At 38.3% G+C, this 26,339-nt stretch overlaps 1 protein-coding gene across 2 annotated transcripts in view; it reads right to left on the minus strand.

Moving 5' to 3' along the window:
* The window catches only part of vap (RAS p21 protein activator vap), a 723,705-nt gene that overhangs the window by 588,962 nt on the left and 108,404 nt on the right, over nt 1-26,339 (minus strand). For both annotated transcript variants that reach the window (XR_016546661.1, XM_090368525.1), the window contains exon 6: nt 13,280-13,364. Coding sequence is in view for 1 of the 2 variants with exons in the window: in XM_090368525.1 (XP_090224651.1) it covers nt 13,280-13,364 (85 nt within the window). In the remaining variant the exon portion in view is untranslated. The remainder of the gene's footprint in view (nt 1-13,279; nt 13,365-26,339) is intronic.

Genomic DNA, 26,339 nt, shown 5'->3' on the forward strand with positions numbered 1-26,339 from the left:
CAGCTCTACATCCTTCTTGAAATGAGGCCTCCAGACCTGTATACAGTACTCTAGGTGTGGCCTGACCATTGCCTTATATAATGGAATAATCACCTCCTTATCCCTGCTGGAAAAATTCCTGTATATCATTGACAATACTCCATGAGCTACTCTTGCAGCCCGTCTGCACTGCTCAGAGAACTTCATATCTGGCTGCACAACCACACCCCAAGTCCCTTTCATTCTCTACCACTGTCAGTGTAGTACCACAGAGTTGATACGTTGCTCTGGGGTTGCTGTTTCCCATGTGTAGTACTTTACATTTGTCAATGTTAAACTTCATTTGCCACCTCTCAGCCCATCTGCTCAACCTTTCCAGATCCTGTTGCAGCAGCATAGTGTCAGCAGTGTCCTTGACAACCCTGCCAACCTTTGTATCGTCTGCAAACTTGGACATTAAGCTTGATATACCATCATCAATATCATTTATAAATACAGAAAACAATAATGGACCCAACACTGAGCCCTGAGGGACTCCACTAATAACATTACTCCACGATGAGCAGTGTCCATTGATTACCACTCTCTGTCTTCTCCCCCTAAACCATCCCTTTATCCATAGCAGCAATTTGCCTCCAATGTCACACTGCTCCAATTTGTGTAGCAGTCTTCCATGTGCAACAGTATCAAAAGCCTTTCTAAGATCCAAGTATATAATATCAAAGTTATTCCCTGCATCCAGTTCTTTTGTGACTGCATCATAGTATCCAATCAAGTTGGTCAGGCAAGACTTCCCCTTAACAAAACCATGCTGTGTCTGAGCTATAACTGAAGTCTTGTCTAAATGATCCTGCAGTGCTTCTTTAACCAGTGCCTCCATTAATTTTCCTGGAACAGAAGTTAAGCTCACAGGTCTATAATTACTTGTGTCAGCCTTTGATCCTCCTTTGTGAATTGGGGTCACATTTGCACATTTCCAGTCTATGGGTACCTCCCCTGAGTCCAAGGAAGCTCTCATAATTATGGCTAAGGGTTTGCTTACTTCCTTTGCTGCCTCCTTTAATATAACTTGATAGATCCCATCCACCTCGGGTGCCTTTCTTGTGTTTATCTTCAACAGTTTCTCCTCCACTTTACTCCCAGTTATTTCAAGATTCTGTAGCTTACTGCTAGAGTTGAATACACCTCTGGCATTCCCCTTGCTGAATAACTCCTCATGTGTGAATGTCGATGCAAAATATTCATTTAGTTTGTTAGCTACCTGAGCAGGATCATCAACAGTTGACCCATCAATATCAAGTGGACCAATCTGATTCATCCCCTTCCTTCTAGAGTTTACATAAGTAAAGAACTCTTTGCTGTTTTTCTTTGCATCCCTTGCCAAGGATTTCTCGTAATCTGCCTTCGCTTGCCTAACCTCCTTTGTAACTTGGTTGCATATCAACTTGTATCTATCATAGGCTTCTGTGTCATGTGTTAATTTGTAAATATCCCATGCATTTTTCTTCTCTGCCATATGCCTCATTAGTTCATCTGACATCCATTTTGGCCTAAACCTTGAACAATATTTCTTAGTTGGTATGTAAAGACTAGTAGCTTCCAAGATAAGTTCTTTGAATGCTTTCCATTTTGAATTTGCTGTTGGTAACATCATCAGTTGGTCCCACTGTATAGAATTTAAATACTGTCTCAGTCCATCGTAGTCGCCTTTACGGAAGCAATAACCCTTCCCTTTACCCCTAATGGTAGTTACCTCTTTGAGTAAATCCCACTTCAGCACACTGTGATCACTGCCACCTAGTGGTTCATTTATCTGCAGATTCTTAATGCATGAAGAATCACTGCTGATAATCAAATCAAGAGTATTACTCCCTCTAGTTGCTTCCCGAACATGCTGATGTAGAAAACAATCATCCAATAAATCCACAAAAGCCCTGCTAGTGTGTGAGTAACCAGCCCCCAAATTCCAGTCAATATCTGGGAAATTAAAATCTCCCATTATAAGACTCTCTGATTTACTGGCCCACTCTATTTCCCTGTACAGTTTCTTATTATACTCATCAGAGTCATTAGGCCTATAGCACACTCCTACTCTCAATTTTGATCTCCCAATGCTTATGTCACACCAAACGGACTCAACACTGCATTGTCCAGTGATGTCGACTGGCTTCACTTCCTTGGTTTTTATGTGTTTCTTAACTAATAGCATAACCCCTCCCCCCTTCCTATCCTGTCTATCCTTTCTGTAGACGTTGTACTCCCCAAATTGCAGTTCTGCATCCCTTATATCTGTGTGACACCACGTCTCTGATATCCCAACAATATCTGCCTTTGATGTTTTGAGCAATACCTCAAATTCATCAAATTTATTTACTAAACTCCTAGCATTGGTGTACACGCAAGTATACCTGCACCTGTTTCTATTCTTAGCTACCCTAACACAACCCATGTGTTTACTTGTACCGCAATGGCTCCCAGCAGTCTCTGCAATACCATGCATCTTGTTTTTCAGGCTTCTGCTCATTCTAATAGAAGCAGTGCAAGAATCTCTTTCACCTCTGCCAGTGGCTACTGTCAATCTATTGGTCTTTGTCTTCCCCAAGCTAGCAGTTTTCCGACCCACCTAACACTGCCTCGATAGCATCAGCAAATATTCTTGCACCCTTTCTATTTAAGTGTATCCCATCCCTGTAGAAGCAATCTCTCCTGTTAACAAGTACAGTCCAGGCTGAAAAAAATTCTACCCCTTGAGCCTTGCACAAGGGGTAGAATTTTTTCCATAATTTCTCATTAACATAAAGGGCTTTTCTTCTCTATTTATCAATGCAAAATAATTGTTGAGTTAGTCTGCAACAGGCTAATGCTATCCAATGTCCATTACATAAGGGTCTGATCTGATTTGTCCTCTTTTCATTTATTTTTGCTTCTTTGCATTAAGTGAAGAATTCCTTATTCCCACTCTCTGATCTCTTTTCCAGCAATTTCTTATAATCTGTCTTTGCCAACCTAACCTTTTCTGTGCGACTATTACAGATCAATTTGTAGCTGTTACTGAGCAATAAAAAAAGTTCAGTACTTTTTTTATTTCCCTGTAATTTTTACATGCCATCTTTTTCTTCTCAAATAATCTGCCAACTTCATTATTCAGCTAACTTGGAATCCTCCTCTGGAGCATTTTTTTAATGGTATACATGCATTCAAGGCTTCTGTTATTAAAATCTGAAGAATCAGAACAGGTGCATGTCTACTTGTGTGTACACCAATGCTAGGAGTTTGGTGAACAAATTTGATGAATTTGAGGTGTTGGTCAAAACATCATGATATTGTTGGGATATCAGAGACATGCTGTCACATAGATATAAGGAATCCAGAATTGGAATTTTGGGAGTACAATGTGTAAAGAAACGACTGACAGGATAGAAAGGGAGGAGAGGATATGCAATTAGTTAAGAAACACAAAATTTAAGGATGTGCAGCCAGATGATATGGATGGACATTGCAATGTTGAGTCAGTTAGGTGTCACATAAATACTGGCAAAGCAAAACTGAGAGCAGGAGTGTGTTATAGGCTTAATGGCTCAGGTGAGTATAATGAACAACTGTACAGAGAAATAGTGTGTGCCAGTAATTCAGACTGTCTTATAATGGGGAAATTAATTCCCCAGATATTGACTGGAACTTGTGGGTCACCCACACACTAGCAAGGCTTTTTTGGATTCATTGGATGACTGTTTCCTATAGCAGCATGTTCAAGAGGCAACTAGAGGGAGTAATACTCTTAATAATTAATAATCTGTAGATAAAGGAACCACTAGGTGGCAGTGATCACGGTGTGCTGAAGTGGGATTTACTCAAAGAGATAACTACCATCAGGGGTAAAGGGAAGGGTTTTACTTTTGTAACGGCGACTACGGTGGTCTGAGACAGTATTTACATTCTATGCAGTTGCACCAACTGATGATGTTACCAACAGCAAATTCAAAATGGGATGCATTCAAAGAATTAATCTTGGAAACTACTAGGCTTTTCATACCAACTAAGAAATACTGTTCATGGTTTAGTCCTAAATGGATATCAGATGAATTAATGAGACATGGCAGAGACGAAAAATGCATGGGATACATATAAATTAACAGGTAAATATAAGTTGGTCTGTAATCAAGACATAAAGGATGTAAAGAAAAGCAACAAAGTGTCCTTTACACATGGAAACTCTAGAAGGTAGGGGATGAATCAGATTGGTCCATTTGTTATCAATGGTTCAACTGTTGATAATCCTGCTCAGGTAGCTAGGAAAGTGAATGAGTATTTTGCATCTACATTTACACATGATGAATTATTCAGGGAGGGGAAGGCCAGAGGTGTATTAAACTCTGGCAGTGAGATAAATGATTTTGTAATAACTGAGAGCAAAGTGGAGCAGAAACTGTTAAAGATAAACATAAGGAAGGACAGATCCTATCCTGGGGTGGATGGGATCTATCCAGTTATATTAAAGGAGGCAGCAAAGGAAGTAAGCAAACCTTAGCCATAATTATGAGAGCTTCCTTGGACTCAGAGGAGATACCCATGGACTGGAGATGTGCAAATATGACCCCAATTCACAAAGGAGGATCAAAGAATGACAAAATTAATTAGAGACCTGTTAGTTTAACTTCTGTTCCGGGGAAATTAATGGAGGCACTAGTCAAAGAAGCACTGCAGGATCATCTAGACAAGACATCAGTTTTAGTTCAGACACAGGAGGGGTTTGTTAAGTGGAAGTCTTGTCTGACCAATTTGATTGGTTACTATGATGTGGTCACAAAGGAACTGGATGCAAAGAATAATTTTGATATCATATAGTTTGATTATAGGAAAGCTTTTTATACTGTTACACAAGGAAGACTGCTGTACAAATTGAAGCAGTATGGAATTGGGAGCAAATTGCTGCTATGGATAAAGGGATGATTAAGTGGGAGAAGACAGAGAGCGGTAATCAACGACCGCTGCGCTTCGTCGACTAATGTTATTAGTGGAGTCCCCCAGGGTTCAGTGTTGGGACCATTGTTGTTTTACGTATTTATAAATGATACTGATGAAGGTATATCAGGATTAATGTCTACGTTTGCAGATGATACGAAGGTTGGCAGGATTTTTAATAACACACTACACTACACTACTGCAACAGGATCTAGAAAAGTTTAGCGGATTTGCCGAGAGGTCGCAACTGAAGTTTAAAACTGACAAATGTAAAGTACTGCATATGGGTAGCAGTAACCCCAGGTAACACATCAGCTGTGTGGCACTGAGGGTGGTAGAAAATGAAAAGCACCTTCATACCTGGCTGCACCGAGGTGCAGCCAGGTATGAAGTTTTCTGAACAGTGCAGACAATCTGCAAGAGTAACTCATAGTGTCTTGCCAACGATGTACAGGAATTTTTTTAGCAGGGATAAGGGAGTGCATCACTTTGTAGGTTACTAGAGTCTTGAGTCCTTGACGAGCACCCAGTTGCATTTTTCTCGGCAGCAAGCATCCGTTTTTTCTAAAAAAAAAAAAAAAGTAAAGTGCAGCCATTATCAACCCACTGCAGGATGGAAGACTCATCAACAATTCATGCTGAGGGAAATGGACCATAATCTGCCATGCTGGTCCAGTGCGGGTTCGCAGATCAACCGTATTCAGCAGTCAGGGGCTTGAACCCCGGTCTATTCAAACAGCGTGTGCTACTGCACTCCCGCTCCTGACCACTCGGCTACGGAGCAAGTACCAAATTTTAACTTTAGATCGGTACACTCGGTACAACAGTGGACGTCTCCATAGCCAGGAGGGCAGGAGCAGTAGTGCGTAGCACACGCTTCTTGATTAGACCAGGATTTGAGCCTGTGACCACCAAATACGGAGGATACGGAAGTTCAGGGAATGACCACCGCATACGCCCAACCCGGATAAAGGGTGAGGGTTGGCGTTAGAAAGGGCAACCGGCTGTAAAAATTGCATGCCAAAACAATAAAAAAAAAAAAAAAAAAAAAATGCTGACATCATATATATTGGGAAAAAGCAAGGACAAAAAAAAAATAAAATAAATAAATAAATAAAATAACACTCAGTACAACAGTGACAAAGAAAAGAATCGCTAGGTGAGCTATGATTATCCACTAGCTCGATCTTGGAATATATGCCACAGGTTCTGAAAAGGATGAAATCATGACTCGCCTGGAAATCGCCACTGGCAATTTCCTTTTGAGTCATGATACCCTGTGATAAAGTATTCAAGACAGATCTTGTTACAACATTATTCAGTTTACTAAACTTTTAAAAAATATATATAATTTATATAATATTATAAAAATTAAATTTACAAACTCTTACAGGAAGAGAGAAAAAAAACATATCAAAATAAATTTTACAATATATTAAATAAATAATTTAAAAGCAATAATCTAACTTGTAATCACTATGATGTCCCTACACTTGTAAATACATCTGCTCACTACGAATGCCAAACAATGAATGGGATAATCACCTCCTTATCCCTACTAGCAAAATTACTGTCTATCACTTGGGAAGACCCTATGACCTGCTATGGTAGCCTGTCTGCACTGATCAGAAAACTTCATATCTGACTGCACAATTACTCCCAGGTCTTTTCCACTCTCTACCACCCTGAGTACAGCACCACTCAGTTGGTACCTTCCCTTGGGGTTATTTCTACCCATATTCAGTACTTTGCATTTGTCAATGTTAAACTTCAGTTGCTAATCCTCAGCCCATCTGCCAAACTTTTCTAGATCCTGTTGCATACTGTCATTATCAACCCCGCCAACCTTTGTACCATCTGCAAACTTGGACATTAAGCCTGATACACCTTCATCAATATCATTGATAAATATACAAAACAACAATGGGCCCAATATTGAACCCTGGGGAACTCCACTAATAACATTAGTCCACAAAGAGCAGTGTCCACTGATTGCCACTCTCTGTCTTCTTCCACTCAACCACCCTTTTACCCATTGTAGCAACTTGCCGTTAATACCACACTGCTCCAATTTGTACAGTAGTCTTCCATGTGCAATGGTAACAAGAGCTTTCCTGAAATCCAAGTATATGCTATCAAAATTATATTTTGCATCCAGTTCCTTCGTGACCACATCGTAGTATCCAATCAAAGTGGTCTGACAAGATTTCCCCTCAACAAACTTATGCTGTGTGTGAACTATAACTGCATCTTGTCCAGATGATCCTGCAATGCTTCTTTAACCAATGACTCCATTATTTTCCCCGGAATAGAAGTTAAACTAACAGGTCAGTAATGACTCGTGTCACTCTTTGATGTCCTTTTGTGAATTGGGGATACATTTTCACATCTCCGGTCCGTGGGGACCTCCCCCTGAGTCCAAGGATGCTCTCATAATTATGGCTAAGGGTTTGCTTAGTTGCTTTGTTGCCTCCTTTAATATAACTGTATAGATCCCATCCACCCCAGGTGCCTTTTCTTATGTTTAACTTGAACAATTTCTCCTCCACCATGCTCTCAGTTATTGAAAAATCATTAAGCTCCCTGTTAGAGTTTTAATAAGCTTCTGTCCTTCACTTCCCTACAGAATTCCTGATGTGTGAATGCATAGAGACTAAGCACCATCAAAATGATCTGGACTGAGGTGTTTAAGGCTTTGAATGGTTTCAGCAAACTGAATGATGATGGGATTCTTTCTCTTGCCCCAACACTGTGCATGGGGGAAGGGGGCATAAATTCAAATTGAGGAAGGGTGGTTTAAGAATAGATGTGCGGAAGTCTCCCTCCAGCAAACAGGTGGATGACTGATGTAACAAGCTTCCATCCATCGTGGAAGTGGATAGTTTGAATAAGTTCAAGGAAAACCCAGACAAAGTATTGTAGGGAATGGATAGGTGAAACAGTTTTTTGGGGTTTTTTTTTTTTTTTTTTTTTTTTTTTGGCTATGCTGCATAAGCTTGATTTCTTGCATCATTTGCCATTAAGACAACTATTACTGTTTCTCTTTAGGTAATACAAATAATTTCTATAACCTGTGCAGATTTCTTTACTTGAAGCTTAACATGCCCAAGTATCAAATCATGTTGTTGGAGAAATTTACAAAATTATAGATCAAACCAAACCTCCCAAGAGACTACTATTCAGGTGGAGTTCTTGGTTACTCAGTTAGGTTCAGAATCATACAACCTGTTCACTGGGATTCACAAGTTTCTTTTGCGGTTTTTGACTTCTGATCTAAACATTGTGGAAATATCTAGTCTCTCCACAATTATATTTATATGTATGTGGCTGGCAGCTTTGATCACTTTTACTAGATATAAGTAATAAAGAAGAAATGATTATCACATTTGCATAGCAACTTAAATTGCGATAATAAAATATTTATGACATCTATTCAGTGACACTCTTAAAAAGTCAATTTAATCTCCAAATTGCACTGTAACTAAATTGAAAAGGGTGTTAATTGTGATTGTTGTTGTTATTTGGTTTTTAGGAGCATTAGCAACTAAGGTCATATTGCTCCTGGATATGCGGTGGTCATTCCCTGACCTTTCCGCATCCTCCGTATTTGGTGGTGACGGGCTTGAACCCCGGTCTAATCGAGAAGCGTGTGCTACGCACTGCTGCTCCTTCCCACCTGGCTACGGAGGCGCCTGTTAATTGTGACCAATCCAGATAATCTACATAGGTCAGTTTCAGAAATTAAGAAGGTGAATCTGTGGAAACTAACAGAGTGATGTTCACAAAGTTAACAGTGACAGTGATGTGAAGATGCTGGAACTGAACAAGATACTCAAAAACTCAGGGCTTATGGTGAACAACACAAAGGGTCCAAAATTACAATGGTCAACATAATTTTTACCTCCACTGAAATATCAGCCATTTGCATTCAATTTTTATTAATATAAAACAGGGCTAGAATGCTCAATACGTATTACGTTGTATTTTGATAATTAGAAGAATAAAAGAGAATACTTCAATATAGTCCGTATCACACTCCTAGGTGATGCTCTCCAAAATTTAGATGGATAAACGTAACTTAAATGAATTCTTACATTCATGGCAACATAAATGATTCTATGCACCCTGGAAAATGAAAGGATGGTTTGATGTATTTTGGGGTTGGGCTGGGGGACCTTAGCCTTTGATTCTGAAGTGCATTGAATCATTTATGTTGCTATGAGTATAAGAATTCATTTAAGTTAATTTTATCCATTTAAATTTTGGAGGGCATCATCCGGAAGTGTGCTACAGGCTATACTGAAGAAATCTCTTTTATTCTTCTAGCCAATTTTTATGCATGGATTCCAAAAATAATTATTAAAATTTCACATCACATCACAATTCCTACATACACAGGTTTTTCTGTTACCCATAGTATCTTATGTATATCTTACTATAATTTAGAGAAGTAGACATGACACTGATTTGTTGTATTAACAGAAAAATAATGTTTGCATATGCTCAAAAATGGCCCACCACCTCTCTCTCTTTCAGAAACAGAACACAATACTTGTACAGTTTATATACATATCTATTACATATTGTTTGTTCCTTCTACATTTTGCTCAGCATTGTGTTGTTAAAATACTTAAGCAGAAACATAGGAAGTGTCTGAATGGTTTGCAACAAAAACTCAGTGGAAAAACATTTGTGTAATATTACTAAATGCATATTCTTTGTACTTTAGTTGCAAGAATGGTGATCAGGCAAAACTTGGGCTCCACATATGTGCTATATTACCCTACCACAAATCTGGGAATGTGGCAAGAACCATGTGACCACATAGAAGATTGCTTTTCTGCAGGACAAAAATATCAGGACTGTAATGTAAGAAAAAGCAAACGCATCATCAAATACCCTAATATGTCATCTGCAATAAGGGCTGTTTCACAAAATGAAGACCTGCCAATACCAGATCTCCCAAAATCATGAGATAACAGAAGTAGTGATGAATATAAAGAGGATTCTTGTGTTGCAAACTTTGCTGGACTATCCACATCAACAGATTTGGAACAGCAACTAGAAAATTATAACACAGTTTACTCAGTTAAGCAAGAAGAGTTAAATGATTTAGTTCGTTATTTAAACTTATCTAAAGAGAAAGCACACCTAACAGTGGAAGTTACATGAAGCAGGTACTAAAATTACAGTATATCACAAATATCAAGCAATATTTTGTTATGGAAGATGGTATATATTTCTGTAAGGATATTAGTGGTCTTCTGAATTGGGCTTTGAATAACAATCCTAACAAATGGTATATATTTATTGATGCCTCAAAATTAAGTTCAAAAGCGGTTTTGTTGCACAATAGAAATGCATTCCCATCAGTACCTCTACTTCATGTTGTTGGCGTCAAAGAAACATGAAAATATGCCCAAGATCTTGAGTGCAATAAAATACCATGACTACTTGGAATGTATGTGATAATCTTAAGGTAATTGGATTATTCACTACTCTGCAAGGGAGGTTTCACAAAATACAGTCATGGGACGGTCATGCAACAGAAAAATATTATACAGTGGTGTTTTTTTTTTTGTTAGTTGTTGGCGCATTGGCTTCTGTGGCCATAATGCACCTTCCAAAGTTTTTGCATTTTACTCTGATCCAAGCCCGAGTTGGGATTCGAACCCACGACCTTTGGGTTGCCAGGCAGGCACTTTACCCACCTGGCTAGCCCGGTCGGCTTATACAGTGGTGCAAGAAAAGATGGAGGAATTGTTACCAGGGAGAGGTAATATCAAATATGTTCCACTGGTTGAATCAAAAAAGGTTCTCCACTACTGTATGAAATGAAGTTTGGATTAATGAAGGATTTTGTTAAGGCTCTGGAAAAAGAAGGAAGTGGAGTCTGCTAGCAAAGGGAAATTTTTTCCAAATTCAACAGATGCAAAACTAAAATAAGGAGTTTTCATTGGGCTTCAGATAAAAAAAAAAAAAAAAAAAAAACTCCTCAAGGGTGATGTATTTGAAGCAAAAATTAGATGTTACTGAAATAGCAGCTTGGTGATCATTTAAATCAGTTGTGCAAGATCTCTTGGAAGAAGGAAAGAAGAAAATAATGAATCTCTGGTGTGAACTTTATTGCAATGTACATGTTAATGGCTTTAAACTTTAATTTTCTTCCTTTCTATATCAGTTTTTTCCCTTCAAATCCTGGGATATTGCGTATACAAGATTTTGATGATGAAGGTTATAACTGGGGGGGGGGTGCATTTTCATCAAGGCATTCACAACAGAAAAACAACACTACGGTAGCTGGATACTGCTATAATAGAAGATTACTGCTGGTTTTTAAGAGGGAAATCAAAAAGACTATAACAAAAACTCTGAGTGGCAACATTTCTAAGGAAGCAGGCAGGGTAAACATTGTAGCAGGGCAAGCTGCTACAATGGATAAAAGGATGGTTGAGTGCGAGAAGACAGACAGTGGTAATCAACGGGCACTGCTCTTTGTGGACTAATGTTATTAGTGGTGTCTCCCAGGATTCAGTGTTGGGATCGTTGTTGTTTTGTATATTTATCAATGATATTGATGAAGGTATATCAAGCTTAATGTCGAAGTTTGCAGAGATGGTACAAAGGTTGGCAGGGTTGTTAATGACAGTAATGACAGTATAGTACTGAACAGGATCTAGTAAAGTTGGGCAGATGGGCTGAGAAGTGGCAGATGAAGTTTAACATTGACAAATGCAACTGCATATGGGTAGCAGTAACAGACATGAAGTTTTCTGAGCACAGACAGGTGCAAGAGTAGCTCATGGGGTCTTGTCAATGATATATAGAAATTTTGCTAGAAGGAGGGATGTTGTTGTTGTTGTTGTTTGGTTTTTAGGAGCATTAGCAACTAAGGCCATATTGCTCTGGTGCGGTGGTCATTCCCTGACCTTTCCGCATCCTCCGTATTTGGTGGTGACGGGCTCGAACCCCGGTCTAATCAAGAAGCGTGTGCTACGCACTGCTGCTCCTTCCCACCTGGCTACAGAGGCGCCAAGGAGGGATGTGGAGGTGATTATCCCCTTGTATAAGGCAATGGTCAGGCCACACCTTTCAATCCATTTATGCATACAGATCTGGAGGGCTCTTTTTAGGAAAGATGTTGAGTTACTAGAATGAGTACAGAGAAGGGCAATGAGATTAATGAGTGGAACAAAGGGTTGCTGTTATCAAGACAAGCTTAAGTTCTGCAAATTGCAGCATCTGGAGACTAGGCATCCGTGATATACATCCTTCCTAAAATGAGGGCTGCAGACCTGTACACAGTACTCTAGGTATGGCCTGACCATTGCCTTGTACAACGGGATAATCACCTCCCTGTCCCTGCTAGCAAAATATCACTGACAAGACTCCATGACCTGCCCTAGAAACCAGTCTGCACTGCTCAGAAAACTTCATATTTGACTGCACAATTACCCTTTCGCTTTCCACTTCCCTGAGTGTAGTACCACACAGTTGGTACATTTCTCTTCAGTTACTGCTACCCGTATGGAGTACTTTGCATTTGTCAATGTTAAACTTCAGTTGCCACTTCTCAGCTGATTTGTCCAACTTATCTAGATATAGTTGGAGTAGCATACCGCCTCTACTGTCGTTAACAACCCATTCATAACTGTCAAATGACAGTTATGAATATGGAAACATAAAAACAAGGAATCCGGTCCTTGAAAATAAAAGATATGTACTTAGAATGGTTCTCTGTAGTTTCTACTTTTAGGTACTTGATGTAGAATAGGGTGCTTGACATGGAACTGTTCAATGTTTAAGAAGAGCTTTTAGGTTAGTTGTGGGTAATCAATCAAGCATATGAAATAACTAAGGACTTTATAGCTTTTTTTTGGTGGCCCTCTCACCATGACCACAGGGCGTGATTCTTTTATCAGCATCATGCAATTGAAACAATGATAGTGCACAGCCTACCTACACAAAACTGTGTAGGTAGAAACTGAAACAGACAGAAACTGGTGAGTTGCATATTCCTCCTCATTAGGCTAAAAGGCCAATTGAACAACACAACCAAACACCACACTATGCAAAAATACTCACCACTGCACTCATCGGCTTTGCTGGGTATGTGGCCAACACAGTGAGGTTACCACATTCTGGCTTGGAACTGCCTTCACATAAGAAATAAAAAGTATATACATACAAGAATAAATATGCACGCACATACCAATTAAACTGATGCAATATGGCCTCTGTTCCTTTTCTGCTATAAAATATCCACAACCAAGACAACTAAATAAATCATTATAACTGATGATGTAAGGTTACTAAGCATAAGCAAAAGTAAACTTACTTTTTGCTAATTTTTCTACTGCAGCTTCTTTGGTTATACTACCATGAAACCATGGATATATTTCATTTGGATCAACATCATCATCCTAACATAGAAAGTCAATGGTACACAATCTATATTATAAAGTACACAATTTAAGTTCACAAATATATATTTGAAAGAATTATGGAAAAATATTTACAACAGGATTCTGCCACTGATGATTAGAAATTATTACTACAAAGTCTGACAATTAAATTCCAGAAGCAAGCCCACTGCTCACATGCCAAAACACAGAGGACCACAGTGCAGTAAGCCATGGCAGCTGACCTACATGACTGCTCCCCTCTACAAATTCATTTGTATATTGTAATTCAATTCACATGCGGTTGTTTTAGAGCTGCTGTGTTATTCTAGGCATTGATGCTAAATGAAGGAATCAAGAGTGAATGTTAAAATTTGTTTTGAGCTGGAGAAAAGTATAACTGAAAAGTAACCTATGAATTACCTATGCATACGCTAACAATGCTCAGGTTTGCAAGATTTCAAGATGGCTAGATGTTGACAACATTTCAATCCAAGAAACTATAAAAAAAGTTCACACATTGATTTTGTCTAATTGCCGAATTACTATCTAAATGAAGAAGTTATGACATCACATTACAGGTAAAACAATTCATGCAGTTCTGATATAAAATCTTTATAAGTGGAAGATCACCGTTCTGTACAAGTCATTCCACTGTTTGAATGATGAACAAAAGCTGCAGAGAACTGAAGCACATAAAGAGTTAGATCAAGCTGCTGATGACTTATCATCATCAGCAGCTTGATGTTAAGTTGATCAATATTCCATAAGTGATGGAATATTGATCAACTTGTACTCCAAGGAAAAAAAAATAAACAAATTTTGTTTTAAACAATCAAATGACATTCAACACTTTCTATGATATCAAGGGAATCATTCACAGGTGTTTCACCAGGTAAGATGGTGAATAACAAGCCTTTCAAACAAGTTTTGGTCTCTTTGGTCAAAATAAATTGTAAAATAAGGTCTCAGTTTCAAGAAGGGAGTTGGTTCCTGTTGGTCAGTACTGTTATATAATAGGAACCAGCCTCCCTCATTTCCCTAAATTGGCTCCCAATGGAATTTTACTTGTTCCCCAAAACCAAATCCATGCTGATAGAATTATGATTCAACAATTGCTCAATGCCCAAAGTAAGCATTGAGCAGTATTGACATAACTGTGACTGCATATGCCAACCCTACCACTGTTTCTGACTGGTCTGTTAACTGTGGCATTTGCTCTAGTGATCACAGAGCTATTACCTTTGTGATTAAGTCTTCCTCTCCAGACACTTCTTTGCCTTTGCAGGACCTTCGCCGCTTCTCCCTTAAATGTATATTATGGCCTCGTTTTGATGATGCTCTTCAGTTCTCATTCACGGACTCTATGATGAATACTATTGCTAATTACTCTGCATCTGACTTTGCAAAGTATGTCCAGGATGCTTTGTTTAAGGCCTGCTCTCGTGCTGCTAAGAGAAAAGTGCTGCCTAAACATCCAACACCGTGGTGGAGTCATAACTTGTCCATCTTACGCCGTCATGTGTTCCATGCTCGCCAGTCCTTCCAACGGCACCGTACGAGCTGGCCAACCGCAGATGTTGAGCAGCTAAAAAATTAATATCACAACCTCAAAAGGCAATATGCCAAGGCCATAAAGGACAGTAAAAGATCCACTCGGAGAACGTTTATTTTAACCTCAGGTAACTCTGACCCTTGGGGTCTGGTTCATCGTCTCTCTCTAGAAACAAGGTTCACCCTCCAGAAATTTACCGTCTGTTGATTATCTCAATGATGAAACTCTGACTTGGACTAGCACTGTCAAGGTCATACTTGATGCACTTCTTCCTTCAGATGATCCCTACTGTGATCTTCCTATTCACCAACAAATTAGATCTCTCAACAGTGCCTATCTTACTTCTGAATCCACTCCCTCCCTGCTTCAGTCAGGCAGAGGTTGATTTGGCAATCTCCAAAATCAATAATAATAGCTGTCCTGGAATTGATAACCTCGAGGGCATTTTTATTAAGTGATTACACAAACTCTATCCATCTGTCTTTGTCACAATGTATAATAAATGCTTGAACGAGGAAACTTTTCCTGTCCTTTGGAAGACGGCATTGTTAAAATTAATTCCCAAACCTGGTACTCCTATCTCTGCTAAGGCCTATCGTCCTATTGCGTTATTGTCCAACTTGGGTAAAACTCTTGAGCAACTTATTGCTGCCCTTCTAGATTCTCTATTTAAACGCTCATTAAAGTCCTCCGACCAGTTTGGCTTTCGTACAGGCTGTGGAACTGAGGGGGCCTCAGTTGAACTCTCTCCACAGTAAACAACTGCACTTCTAAATATGCTATGGCTATTTTCGTAGATTTCTCTGGAGCCTTTGATTTCCTTTTGTGGAATAGCTTCTTTGCTCACCTCAGGGCTGCTCGATGCTCCTCACAACTCTACAACTTAACCTGCAACTACTTTCTCCACCGTTCTGTACAAGTCATTTCTGGAACTCAGCAACTTAATCGTTCTGTCTCTCGAGGATGCCCACAAGGTTCAGTGCATGGCCCACTGATCTGGGATTTGGTTCTAGATGAGTGGCTTCTCCGTTCAACCCACAATGCTTCTAAAATAGCATTTGCCAATGATCTAACCCTTTTTGTCCTTGGTAATTCTTGTGCTTCTTTGGAAAGTACTGCCAGTAGCATTATGAATGATCTGTGCTCTTGCTCTGCTATTAATAAACTTACCATTTCTCCTAACAAAACTAAGTTTCTTTATCTTAAGGACAACCTTAACATTTTCAGGCCTCCGATTTTTAGTCGTTCTCTCTCTCTCTCTCTCTCTCTCTCTCTCTCTCTCTCTCTCTCTCTCTCTCTCTCTCTCTCTCTCTCTCTCTCTCCATGGTTGACTCTCATAAATTTTTGGGTATTATTCTAGATCGCAAGTTAAACTTTCAGAAACATATCTTACACCTTCATGATAAAATAGCCAAGTATACATCTATGCTTGTCTGTCTTTCGCATCAATCCTGGGGTATTAACCATCATACCCTTTGTCTTTTGTACAAAGTGATTTGTACCTATGGCACTGGCACCTGGTTTTGGTATACTAAGAAGATTGCCATCCAAAAGAAACTCTCCTCTATCCAAATTCGTATGCTCTTAATGATGAGTCGTACCTGCCGCACTGTCTCGACAGCTATGCTCCAGGTTTTAAACAGTTGCCTACCTCTGGATCTCCAAATCGCTTATCGAGGTTTTTGCTATTACCTTAGACATGTCATTCCAGTTGACTTTTTAGACTTCACTGTTAATATCCACTGTGATCCTAAAACCAAAAAAACTTGTTGCTAGAATCACCTGGTTCAACTCTGGCAAGATCGGTGGTCTTCTTCTTCAAAAGAAAATTTATTCCATCTGTGTCCTTTGCCTTACAAAAGTCTATTCTAAAATGGTTCAGTAAGTCTCCACACTCTTTTTCTTCTTCTAACTGGTCATGGTTCCCTTCATGCTAAACTTGCTATGTTTAACCTGTCTGATTCATCCCTCTGTAACTGTGGCAGCCAGAAGACTGGCAGTATGTTCTTTTCACCTGTCCATATTACTTGGATCTTCGTCAGCCTCTGTCTACTCTGTGTCAACCATTCTCCCCAGACAATGAGTCTTCTCTCTTGGACTCCAAAGAAAAATTTCGTCTTCTGCAAGATTTTGCACATAAAGCCTTTGCCAGACGTGGACAAATCATCAGCTATATTCCAGCTCTACCTCCAGTCTAGACCAGCATCTCTATCATCACCATCTCGTGATACCACCACCATTTTTTTTTTAGCTCAAGTACCATCTTCGACTTGGACAGTTGGTTAACAAATATGCATGACGCCGAGTGACATCACTGTGTCTTCTTGACTTCTATCTCCTGCTAACCTCAGGCTGGTCCTGAGGCGGGGTCTACATCCTTACACTGGTGCAGGATGAGTTTTTTTTTTATAATCATTATTTTTTTACCCATTTTATTAACTTATTTTTATCTTTATTTTTAGTGAATTTTATTTATTTATTTTATTTATTTTTTTACTTATTTTTATCTTTAATTTTTCTGATTTTATTATTATTATTTTTTTATTTATTGTTAAAATTAACTTTATTTGCTCATATTTTGAATGATTTTGACATTCAGTACGTGACACTCGAGGTTTGCTGCGGTTCGTGCTCAGTTGTGGCCTGCCTCCTCGCGGCATAGACGGGTATCAGGACACACCACCCTGGTGCGTGTTGCTTCCTGATAGCAAAGCGGCCAGAAACAACTAAACAACATAACAAACACATACATGGCACAAACATAGCATTACACACATTTCTGGCCTTTCTGCAGAGTTTTTGTAACATCACAGTATACCACGGCGGAGTTGAACTAGCGTTTAGAAGCCGCCTTACATAAGATACTATACATGTCTACACTGAGCAACTGACAAAGAAATTGTGAAAAAGGAATTGATGGCTGCCAGTTCAATGTGTTTAAAAAATGTTTCCAATAGCTCCATGAGCAATCTCACTCCACTTTAGCTGCTGCGGTTACATTGAAAAAAATTTAATTTTTTATCATTCAAATCATTTTTTTAAAAATTGATTTAATTCTGTAACTAAGCATCTTTAGCACTTTTTTTCCTATGGTTTACAGCTCCAAACACACAAAAATTTTCAACAAGGGAACAGACATTTATATTGAAAAGCAAGGATGGTTGTAGAACAGATATGAAAAAAATGTGCTTTCAGTAACTGAACAAACTTTCATCTGGTGTTGTGGAAGTGGGTAGTTTAAATAAATTTATGGAATCATTATACAAATTATTAGAAGAGATGGGAAGGTGAGAGTATTAGCCATATAGTACAAGGAAGACACATGCTTTTGCAGAACTGGCTATATATATATATGTGTGTATAAAAAGGGAGTCAACTCATTGGGCAAATATGTATATATTTTCTACATTAATTGACTCCCCTTTTTCTCATCTTTTGCATTTCCCGCAATGGTGTATTGTGTAAAGATATTAACAGTCTTTTATTTTTCAAGAAACAGAAAAGTAAAGTTCAGAGCATTTATATCAACAACACATTGTGTAGTAACCCTCTGCTCGAGAACACTGTTTTCGTTTTGAATTCCCATCAGTTTCCATTACAGTATTCTGTTTGTTTGCAGAGATTGTAGAGTTTGCATTACAGTTTTCTGTTTGCAAGTTTTACACCATATGGTATGGCAGTTTTAAACTGGAAGGCAAGTGAAAAGTTAAGTGTGGAGTATAAAATTAAAGTTATTAGAGAAATAGAAAATGGGAAGAAATGTACTGCTGCTTGTGAATTTACCTTGTTGAGCTCAACAGGCCACAAAATTTGGAACTCAAGGTAAACCAGAATATTCCCATGTCAATGAAACTCTTTTAGAGTTGTTTAAAGAGCAATGAAAATATCCTGGTAAACGATTCATTTTAATGATCAAAGCTTTACATTTTTAGCCAAATTATCTGGAATTGAGAACTGTGTGTTTCACTGGTTGGCCAGATTGATTTAAGCTGCATCACAACATATGTGTTGGAAAAGTCGGGTGAGGCAAAAGACATGAACAATACACATTTTCCACTCAGGATAGTTTAAAATCAAAAATACCTGAGGGTAATTGTGCAGTCAGATAATATAAATTTTTCTAAGTTGTGCAGACATGCTGCCAGGGCAGCCCATGCAGTTTTGTCAATGATATACAAAAATTTTGCAAGCAGGGATAAGGAGATGATTATCCCTTTGTACAAGGCCATGGTTAGGTCATATCTTGAGTAATGTATACAGGTCTATAGGCCTCACTTTGGAAAGGATGCAGATCTGCTGGAATGGGTGAAAAGAAGGACAACCAGATTGGTGAAGGGAACAAAAGGGTGCTCTTACTTAAAAAGGTTGCAGTTCTAAAAATGGAACAGGTTTCCATCTGGATGGTTTAAATAAATTCAAATAAGAACTAGACAAATCCTTGGAGGGTATGGATGGGTGAAGCGTGCAGTGGATTTTTTTTTTTTTTTTTTTTTTTTTTTTGTGTTGATGCTATATAAGCTTGCTTTCCTGCATCATTTGCCACTATTACTACTGCACAACCTGTTTAGGACTGATTACATTCATTATGATCCAAAGTGCACAAAGGTTATTTAGACAAAGACATTTTTAATACAGATGAAATATGATTCTTTTTTAAACTAACTCCTGACAGAACATTAAAATTCAAGGGTGAAGAGTATATAGCCAGTAAACCCTCAAGAGACTGACTGCACTGCATTCCTAGTTTGGACAAATTTGAATGACACAGAAAAGAATGAAACCTGTATCATATAAAATTCTAAAAATGCATACTGCTTCAAAAATGATACCTGTTCAATATAACAAAAAAGCAAACAAAAAAAACTTGGATGACAAGGAAGTCAGCAAACCCTTAGCCAAAATCCCCATGGACTGGTTTTTTTTTTTTTTTTGGTGGTTGTTGGTGCATTGGCTTCTGTGGCCATAATGCAACTCCCAAGGTTTTTGCAGTACTTTTGATCCAAGCCCGAGGCGGGATTCGAACCCGCGACCTTTGGGTTGCGAGGCAGGCACTTTACCCACCCGGCTAGCCCGGTCGGCCCCATGGACTGGAGATGTGCAAATGTATTCCCAAAGGGGGATCTAATGGTGACAGGAATAATTACAGAACTATTAGTTTAACTTCTGTTCTGGGGAAAATAATGGAGTCACTGGTTAAAGAAGCATTGCAAGATCATCTAGACAAGACTGCAGTAATAATTCAGACACAGCATGGGTTTTTTTAATGGAAAGTCTTGTTTGACAAATTTGATTGGATATGATGTGGTCACAAAGGAAATGGATGCAAAAAATAATTTTGATAACATATACAGTAGACTCTCGATTTTCTGGGATAGAATGTAAAAAAAGAATTCCCGGTTAATCCAAGAATACAGTAAGTTCCCGACATACATAAAAGGTCTTCTTACATAAGTTGAGTTTTGCAAACTCGGGAATGACTGATATAATATTGCTACTATAACCCTGATATGCCAAAATTACAAAAATGACATAATATCCTCAGAAGAATGAAAGAAAATAGTTATATATTTTTAATTTTAATTTTAATTTAAAACTTTATCTGGGGACAGCAGTGAAGTAGCCAGAGTGGCACATAAAAGGAAGAAAAAGCGCATGTTATTGTACTGTAAAAACTGATATGTGTTTTGCAGCCTTGGTTATTATAGTTGACTTCATTGGTGCCGATCCCTTCACCACTTCTCGTATTCTGTCTAACGAAACGTTAAGTCCGAAGCTACATAAGTCTTGGGCTTACTGTATCGAAAATGTTCAGCACCCTCGTAAAAAGTATAGCGATAGATAAAAAACGAAAAAAACTTAACATGCGCAACTCGTGTGTCCAATACGATGCTTCTCTTTATTTTTTACAATGTCGCGTATGGTTTGGTCACCAGCATTATACTGGTTCTTCAGAGATTTAATGCATACACAGTTTTCAAACTTTTGAATAACTTCAAGTTTTTGTTTTATTGAAAGCACAACTCTTGCGTTTGCCCATGACTTTTGCGATTTCTAAACAAAAAAAAAAAAAAAAAAAAGAATAAAAAAAACCCCGAAAAATTTGTCCTTTTCTGGTGCGACAAAACACAACAATCGATGCAACTTACTAAAACAAACTAAACTAAAGATAATAAGGTACAATAATCTCCCAATGACGACTTATAATGGCGCTTCTTGTCACTTACTTACGACTTGCAAAATAAATGTTTATACCTATTCTAGTTATTACTTGAATTTTATGATTTCTGGTTGATTTTTTTTTTTTTTTTAATTTGGAATCTTGAAGTGTCCCGGTAAATCAAGAGTCTGCTGTACTTGGATTTTAGGATAGGGCAAAGGTAAAGAAAACCAACGCGAGAACCACAAAAACTTCAGGAAACTTAACCAAAAAAACTGGTTTCCCCCGCATTCTTGGTTAATAGATGGTGCATGTTATCAGTAGTGACAGTAGAAGCAAATAACAATGCATTGATTGTTTTTTTTCTCATTATTAAAAGCAGATTATTGGAGTTCGTGAGTGTAATGCCTTTGTGGCTGAAATTTACTTACGCGTACACTCTCCAGACTGCCTCAGTCTTAGGGTGTTTATAGTATTAGCAATGGCTGCATGGTGCAAGGAAGCCTATGGCTTATGCTGCACCAGCCAAGAAAAAAAAATAATAATAATAATAAAAATAAACAAATAAATAAATAAAATTAAATTAAAAAAATAATAATAAAAATAAACAAATAAATAAAATTAAATTTAAAAAATAAAATAATAAGAAGAAAATTTTTAAAAAATATATAATTACAAAGAGAAAAGGAAAAGGAAAGGAAACCTATGTGTTTCCCTCCTCCTAGTCTGAGACAGTATTTAAATTCTATACGTTGGGAACAACTGATGATGTTACCAACAGCAAATTCAAAATGGGAAGCATTCAAAGAATTAATCTTGGAGCTACTAGGCTTTTCATACCAACAAAGAAATATTGTTCAAGATTTAGGCCTAAATGGATGTCAGATGAACTAATTAGACATGTGACTGAGAAGAAAAATGCAAGGGATACATATAAGTTAACATGTGTCACAGAAGCCTATGATAGATATAAGCTGGTCTGTAACCAAGTTACAAACTGCATGGAAATTAGGTCTTGCTGCTTCAACAATGATACTATTTTAATGGACAGTGCATGTGTAAAAGAAAATGTTAAAGGATCAATGCATTTATTTAAGATCAACAGTGATCGCAAATCAGCATTCAGGTGCTATGTTGAAGGTGGAAAGGCTATTAATAATATGGATGGAAAATCAGATTCAGAAACAAGTATTTCTAATCGCCATAGAAGAAAAAGCAAAAAGTATTTATGAAGATATTAAGGATAAGTACGGCAAACTCCAACTAAGTTTATGGCAAACAATGGGTGGCTTAATTGGGTGCAGTATTGTGCTGGTTTCTACAACATTAAAGTACAATTTTGTAATTTTGTACACTTACAAAATTACAAATTACACATTCTATTTACATGTTCGTTGAGCATTTCTTTTTTGCTTCAATCAAACTCAGTGCATTTAGTTGAGAGTGCTGCATAAGCCTTTAGGGAAATTCAAAATTACGTAAAATTCGACTGAAGTATAGTATGACGGAATGCAAACCTTACATAAGTCGGGGAGTGGCTGTAATACTGGCAAAAACTCTTGCACCACCTTTGTTTAAATGTATCCTGTATCCTCAAAACAGATTCCTTCTACCTACAAGTGCGGGCCAAGCTAATAGAAACCCCCCCCTCCACAAAAAGCCCTGCAGAGTCCTTCAAGTCTTCAGTTAATTCACAAGGCTTTCAAGCACATAATCCCTCCTATTGTGCCTGGGCACAACTGCAGATATACAGACATTGGGATCTAACTCGTGGCATTTCTTCAGAGTGGTCCTATATTCGTCTAACAAATCGTCATATCATGTATGCTTAATGTCATTAGTCCCCCACATGAATAATAATATTCTCTTTATTCCCCATAAAATCTGACAGTCTGTTGGTGACATCATTAATAGTTACTCCTGGTTCTAGTCCACCTATCCTTATTACAAAAAATATTTCCCATTTCCCTAACAATCGAGTCTCCTAATAGAACCAAGTCCTTTTGAAACAGAGTAGTTTACACTTGGTTATTCAGTTCTGGGGCCCGAATCGGAAGTGCATCACTTGGTAGGTACTAGAGTGTTGAGTCCCTGCCAAGTTTCCAGTTACATTATTCTCGAGGGCAAGCACCCGTTTTTCAAGTAACTCAAATTGTTCTAGCACACTCCTTACAATGGTGACAAAGAAAAGAATCTCTAGGTGAGCTAGGATTATCCACTAGGTCAACCTTGGAATACATGCCACAGTTTCTGCAAAAGATAAAATCATGACTCACCCGGAAATCACCATCAGTTATTTCCGTATGAGTCATAGTACCCTCTGACGAAGTGTTCAATGCGGATCCTGAAACAATAACTGTAAAATTTACTAAATATTAATAAAATAAACTTTCAAAACTTATATTTATAATATTAAAAAAATCAAACTATTACAGGAAAAAATCTCTTATCAAAATAAACTTTATAATATGCTAAATAACCTCTGAAATCCTGCTCTAATCCCCCTCTTATCTATATTTCTTCGCTATCGCTATGAAGAGTTCTACAAGGTACGTCTGTTCGCCACGAACACTAATAGTCGTATCCCCTCCCCCCACTGTTTTAAAATAGAAAAAAAAACTTCTACAGACAGTGTGTGTTATCGGTAGTGGCAACATAAGTCATTTCCTATTTGAAAACAGCGGAAAGGGGGGATAAACAACCTAAAACTGAAGCAGTCTGGAGGGTGTACCCATAAGTAAATTTCAGTAGGGAAAACACACGTGAACTCCAATAATCTGTTTTTAATAATAACAAAAAACTAATTAATACTTTGTTATCGACTTCTGCTGCTACTACCTATAATACACACCATATGTTTACCAAGAATGCAGGTAGTGGGAAATCACCTTGTTTGGTAAGTTTCTCGAAGTTTGCTGTGGTTCTCGTGTTGGCTTTCTTTACAGGAAAGCTTTTGATGCTATTGTGCAGGAGTGGCCAATGAATTGATCGCAACTAAAAAATTAATTCTTTGACTGCTTCACATTTTGAATTTGCTGTTGGTAACATCATCTGTTGGTCCCACAGCATAAAATTTAAATACTGTCTCAGACCACCATAGTCATCTTTACGAAAGCAAAAACTCTTCCCTTTACCCTTGATGGTAGTTGCTTCTTTGAGTAATTCCCACTTCAGCACACTGTGATCACTGCCACCTAGTGGTTCCGTTATCTGCAATTCTTGATGCATGAAGAATCACTACTGATAATCAGATCAAGAGTATTACTTCCTCTAGTTGCCTCCCAAACATGCTGCTGTAGAAAACAATCATCCAATAAATTCACAAAATCCTTGCTAGTGTGCAAGTGACCAACCCACAAATTCCAGAAAATCTCTGGGAAATTAAAATCCCCCATTATAAGACACTCTGATTTACTGGCCCACTCTATTTCTCTGCACAATTGTTCATTATACTCATCAGATTCGTTTGGCCTATAACACACATCTACTCTCATTTTTGCTTTCCCAGTGCTTATGTCACACCAAACAGACTCAACATTGCATTGTCCACCAACATCAATTGGATGCACTTCCTTAGATTTTGTGTTTCTTAACAGCATAACCCCTCCTCCCTTTCTGTCCTGTCTATCCTTTCTGTACACATTGTACTCCCCAAATTCAAGTTCTGCACTGCTTATGTCTGTGTGACACCATGTCTCTGATATCTCAACAATATCTGCCTTTGATGTCTTGACTACTACTTCAAGCTCATCGAATTTATTAACTATACTCCTAGGATTGGTGTACATGCAAGTATACATGCACCTGTATACTTGCTCTTAGTTACCCTAACACAGCCCATGTATTTACTTATCCCACTATGACTCCCAGCAGTCCTGGAACCCATTGCCTTGCTTTCCAGGCTGCTGCTCAATTGCATTTCAATAGAAGTAGTGCAAGAATCACTTTTACCTCTGCAAGCGGCTACTGTTAATCTATTAGTCCGTGTATCCCCCCCCCAAGCTAGCAGTTTTCCGACCCATCTAATTCTGCCTCGATAGCATCAGCAAATATTCTTGCACCCTGTCTATCTAAGCATATCCCATCCCTGTAGAAGCAGTCTCTCCTGTTAACAAGCACAGACCAGGCTGAGAAAAATTCTATCCCTTGAGCCTTGCACAATCTCTCCAGGGCCGAATTGATCGACAAGGCTCTCATCATATACTCCCTCCTATCGTGTATGGGCAGAATTGCAGACACTTTCAAATTCAGCCCTAACTCAAGGCTTTTTTTCAGCATTGACTTGTTCTTGTTAAGTAATTCCGCTGGTCTTCTACTCTTAATATCATTAGTGCCAACGTGTACAACAATATCACCCTTTGTTTCCTTAAAAGATGATATCTGCTCTAAAACGTCATCAAACTTTGCCCCTGGCAGACATACCCTGGTCGTGTTCCATCTGTCCTTTTTTCCACAATATGTTCCCCGTTTCACTGACAATAGAGTCACCTACAGTTAGTTCCTTTCGGACCAGTGCATTCTGCCTTGGGGTTTGCCACTGAGTTGCTTGTTGAAGTGCAAGCTCTGGCACTGATGTGGGCAGCTGACAGCTTGATGGACCCCTCAATTTAAATCCTTCGAGGGCATCCACCCTGTCCTTCAAGCTCTCATATAAGCCCATAACAATGCTGAGTTGGAGCCTGATTTCCTTGCACTCCTTACATCGCGCACACACAAAGACATTACCCTTGGCAATATCATGTCCCACTCCTGATTGCTCCACAAACATCAAAGACGCAGTGCATTTCAATAGACTGTGATTCATAGGACAACTGCCCCCCCCCCTTCAGTTCTCCCCTGAGCCACAGCACTTCCCTTAGTTTGAGCCTTTTGCTTTGCTGCTCTGGTCTGAGTCATGATTTCTATTCAAGTTCAATAAAAGCCAATACAAAATATAACCCTAAACTTATATCTCAATGCAGTTATAACACTATATATATATATATTGTATTTCGGTATTGAATGTTATCTCCGAGTTACATTATATGACTTTCTTATCCCCTGTCAACTTATATGTATTAATTTATGATGTTAAGTTTGTAAAAACTAGGTCGCTATATTTATTTAGTTAAAGTAAAATTCAATTGCCAATGAAATTTAATAAAATTAATAAATTTTACTGATTAATTGATACTACTATACTCGCTATCTAGTTTTATGTTAAACCTTACGCTATCTAGTTTTCCGTTAGACCTTATGCTATCTAGTTCGGTGCACAAGTTGTATCGTATAACAATGGCGGCAA

The sequence above is a fragment of the Mastigoproctus giganteus genome, chromosome 2, assembly GCF_048544385.1.
Source record: "Mastigoproctus giganteus isolate SK-2022 chromosome 2, ASM4854438v1, whole genome shotgun sequence".
NCBI classification, from domain to species: Eukaryota; Metazoa; Arthropoda; class Arachnida; order Uropygi; family Thelyphonidae; genus Mastigoproctus; species Mastigoproctus giganteus.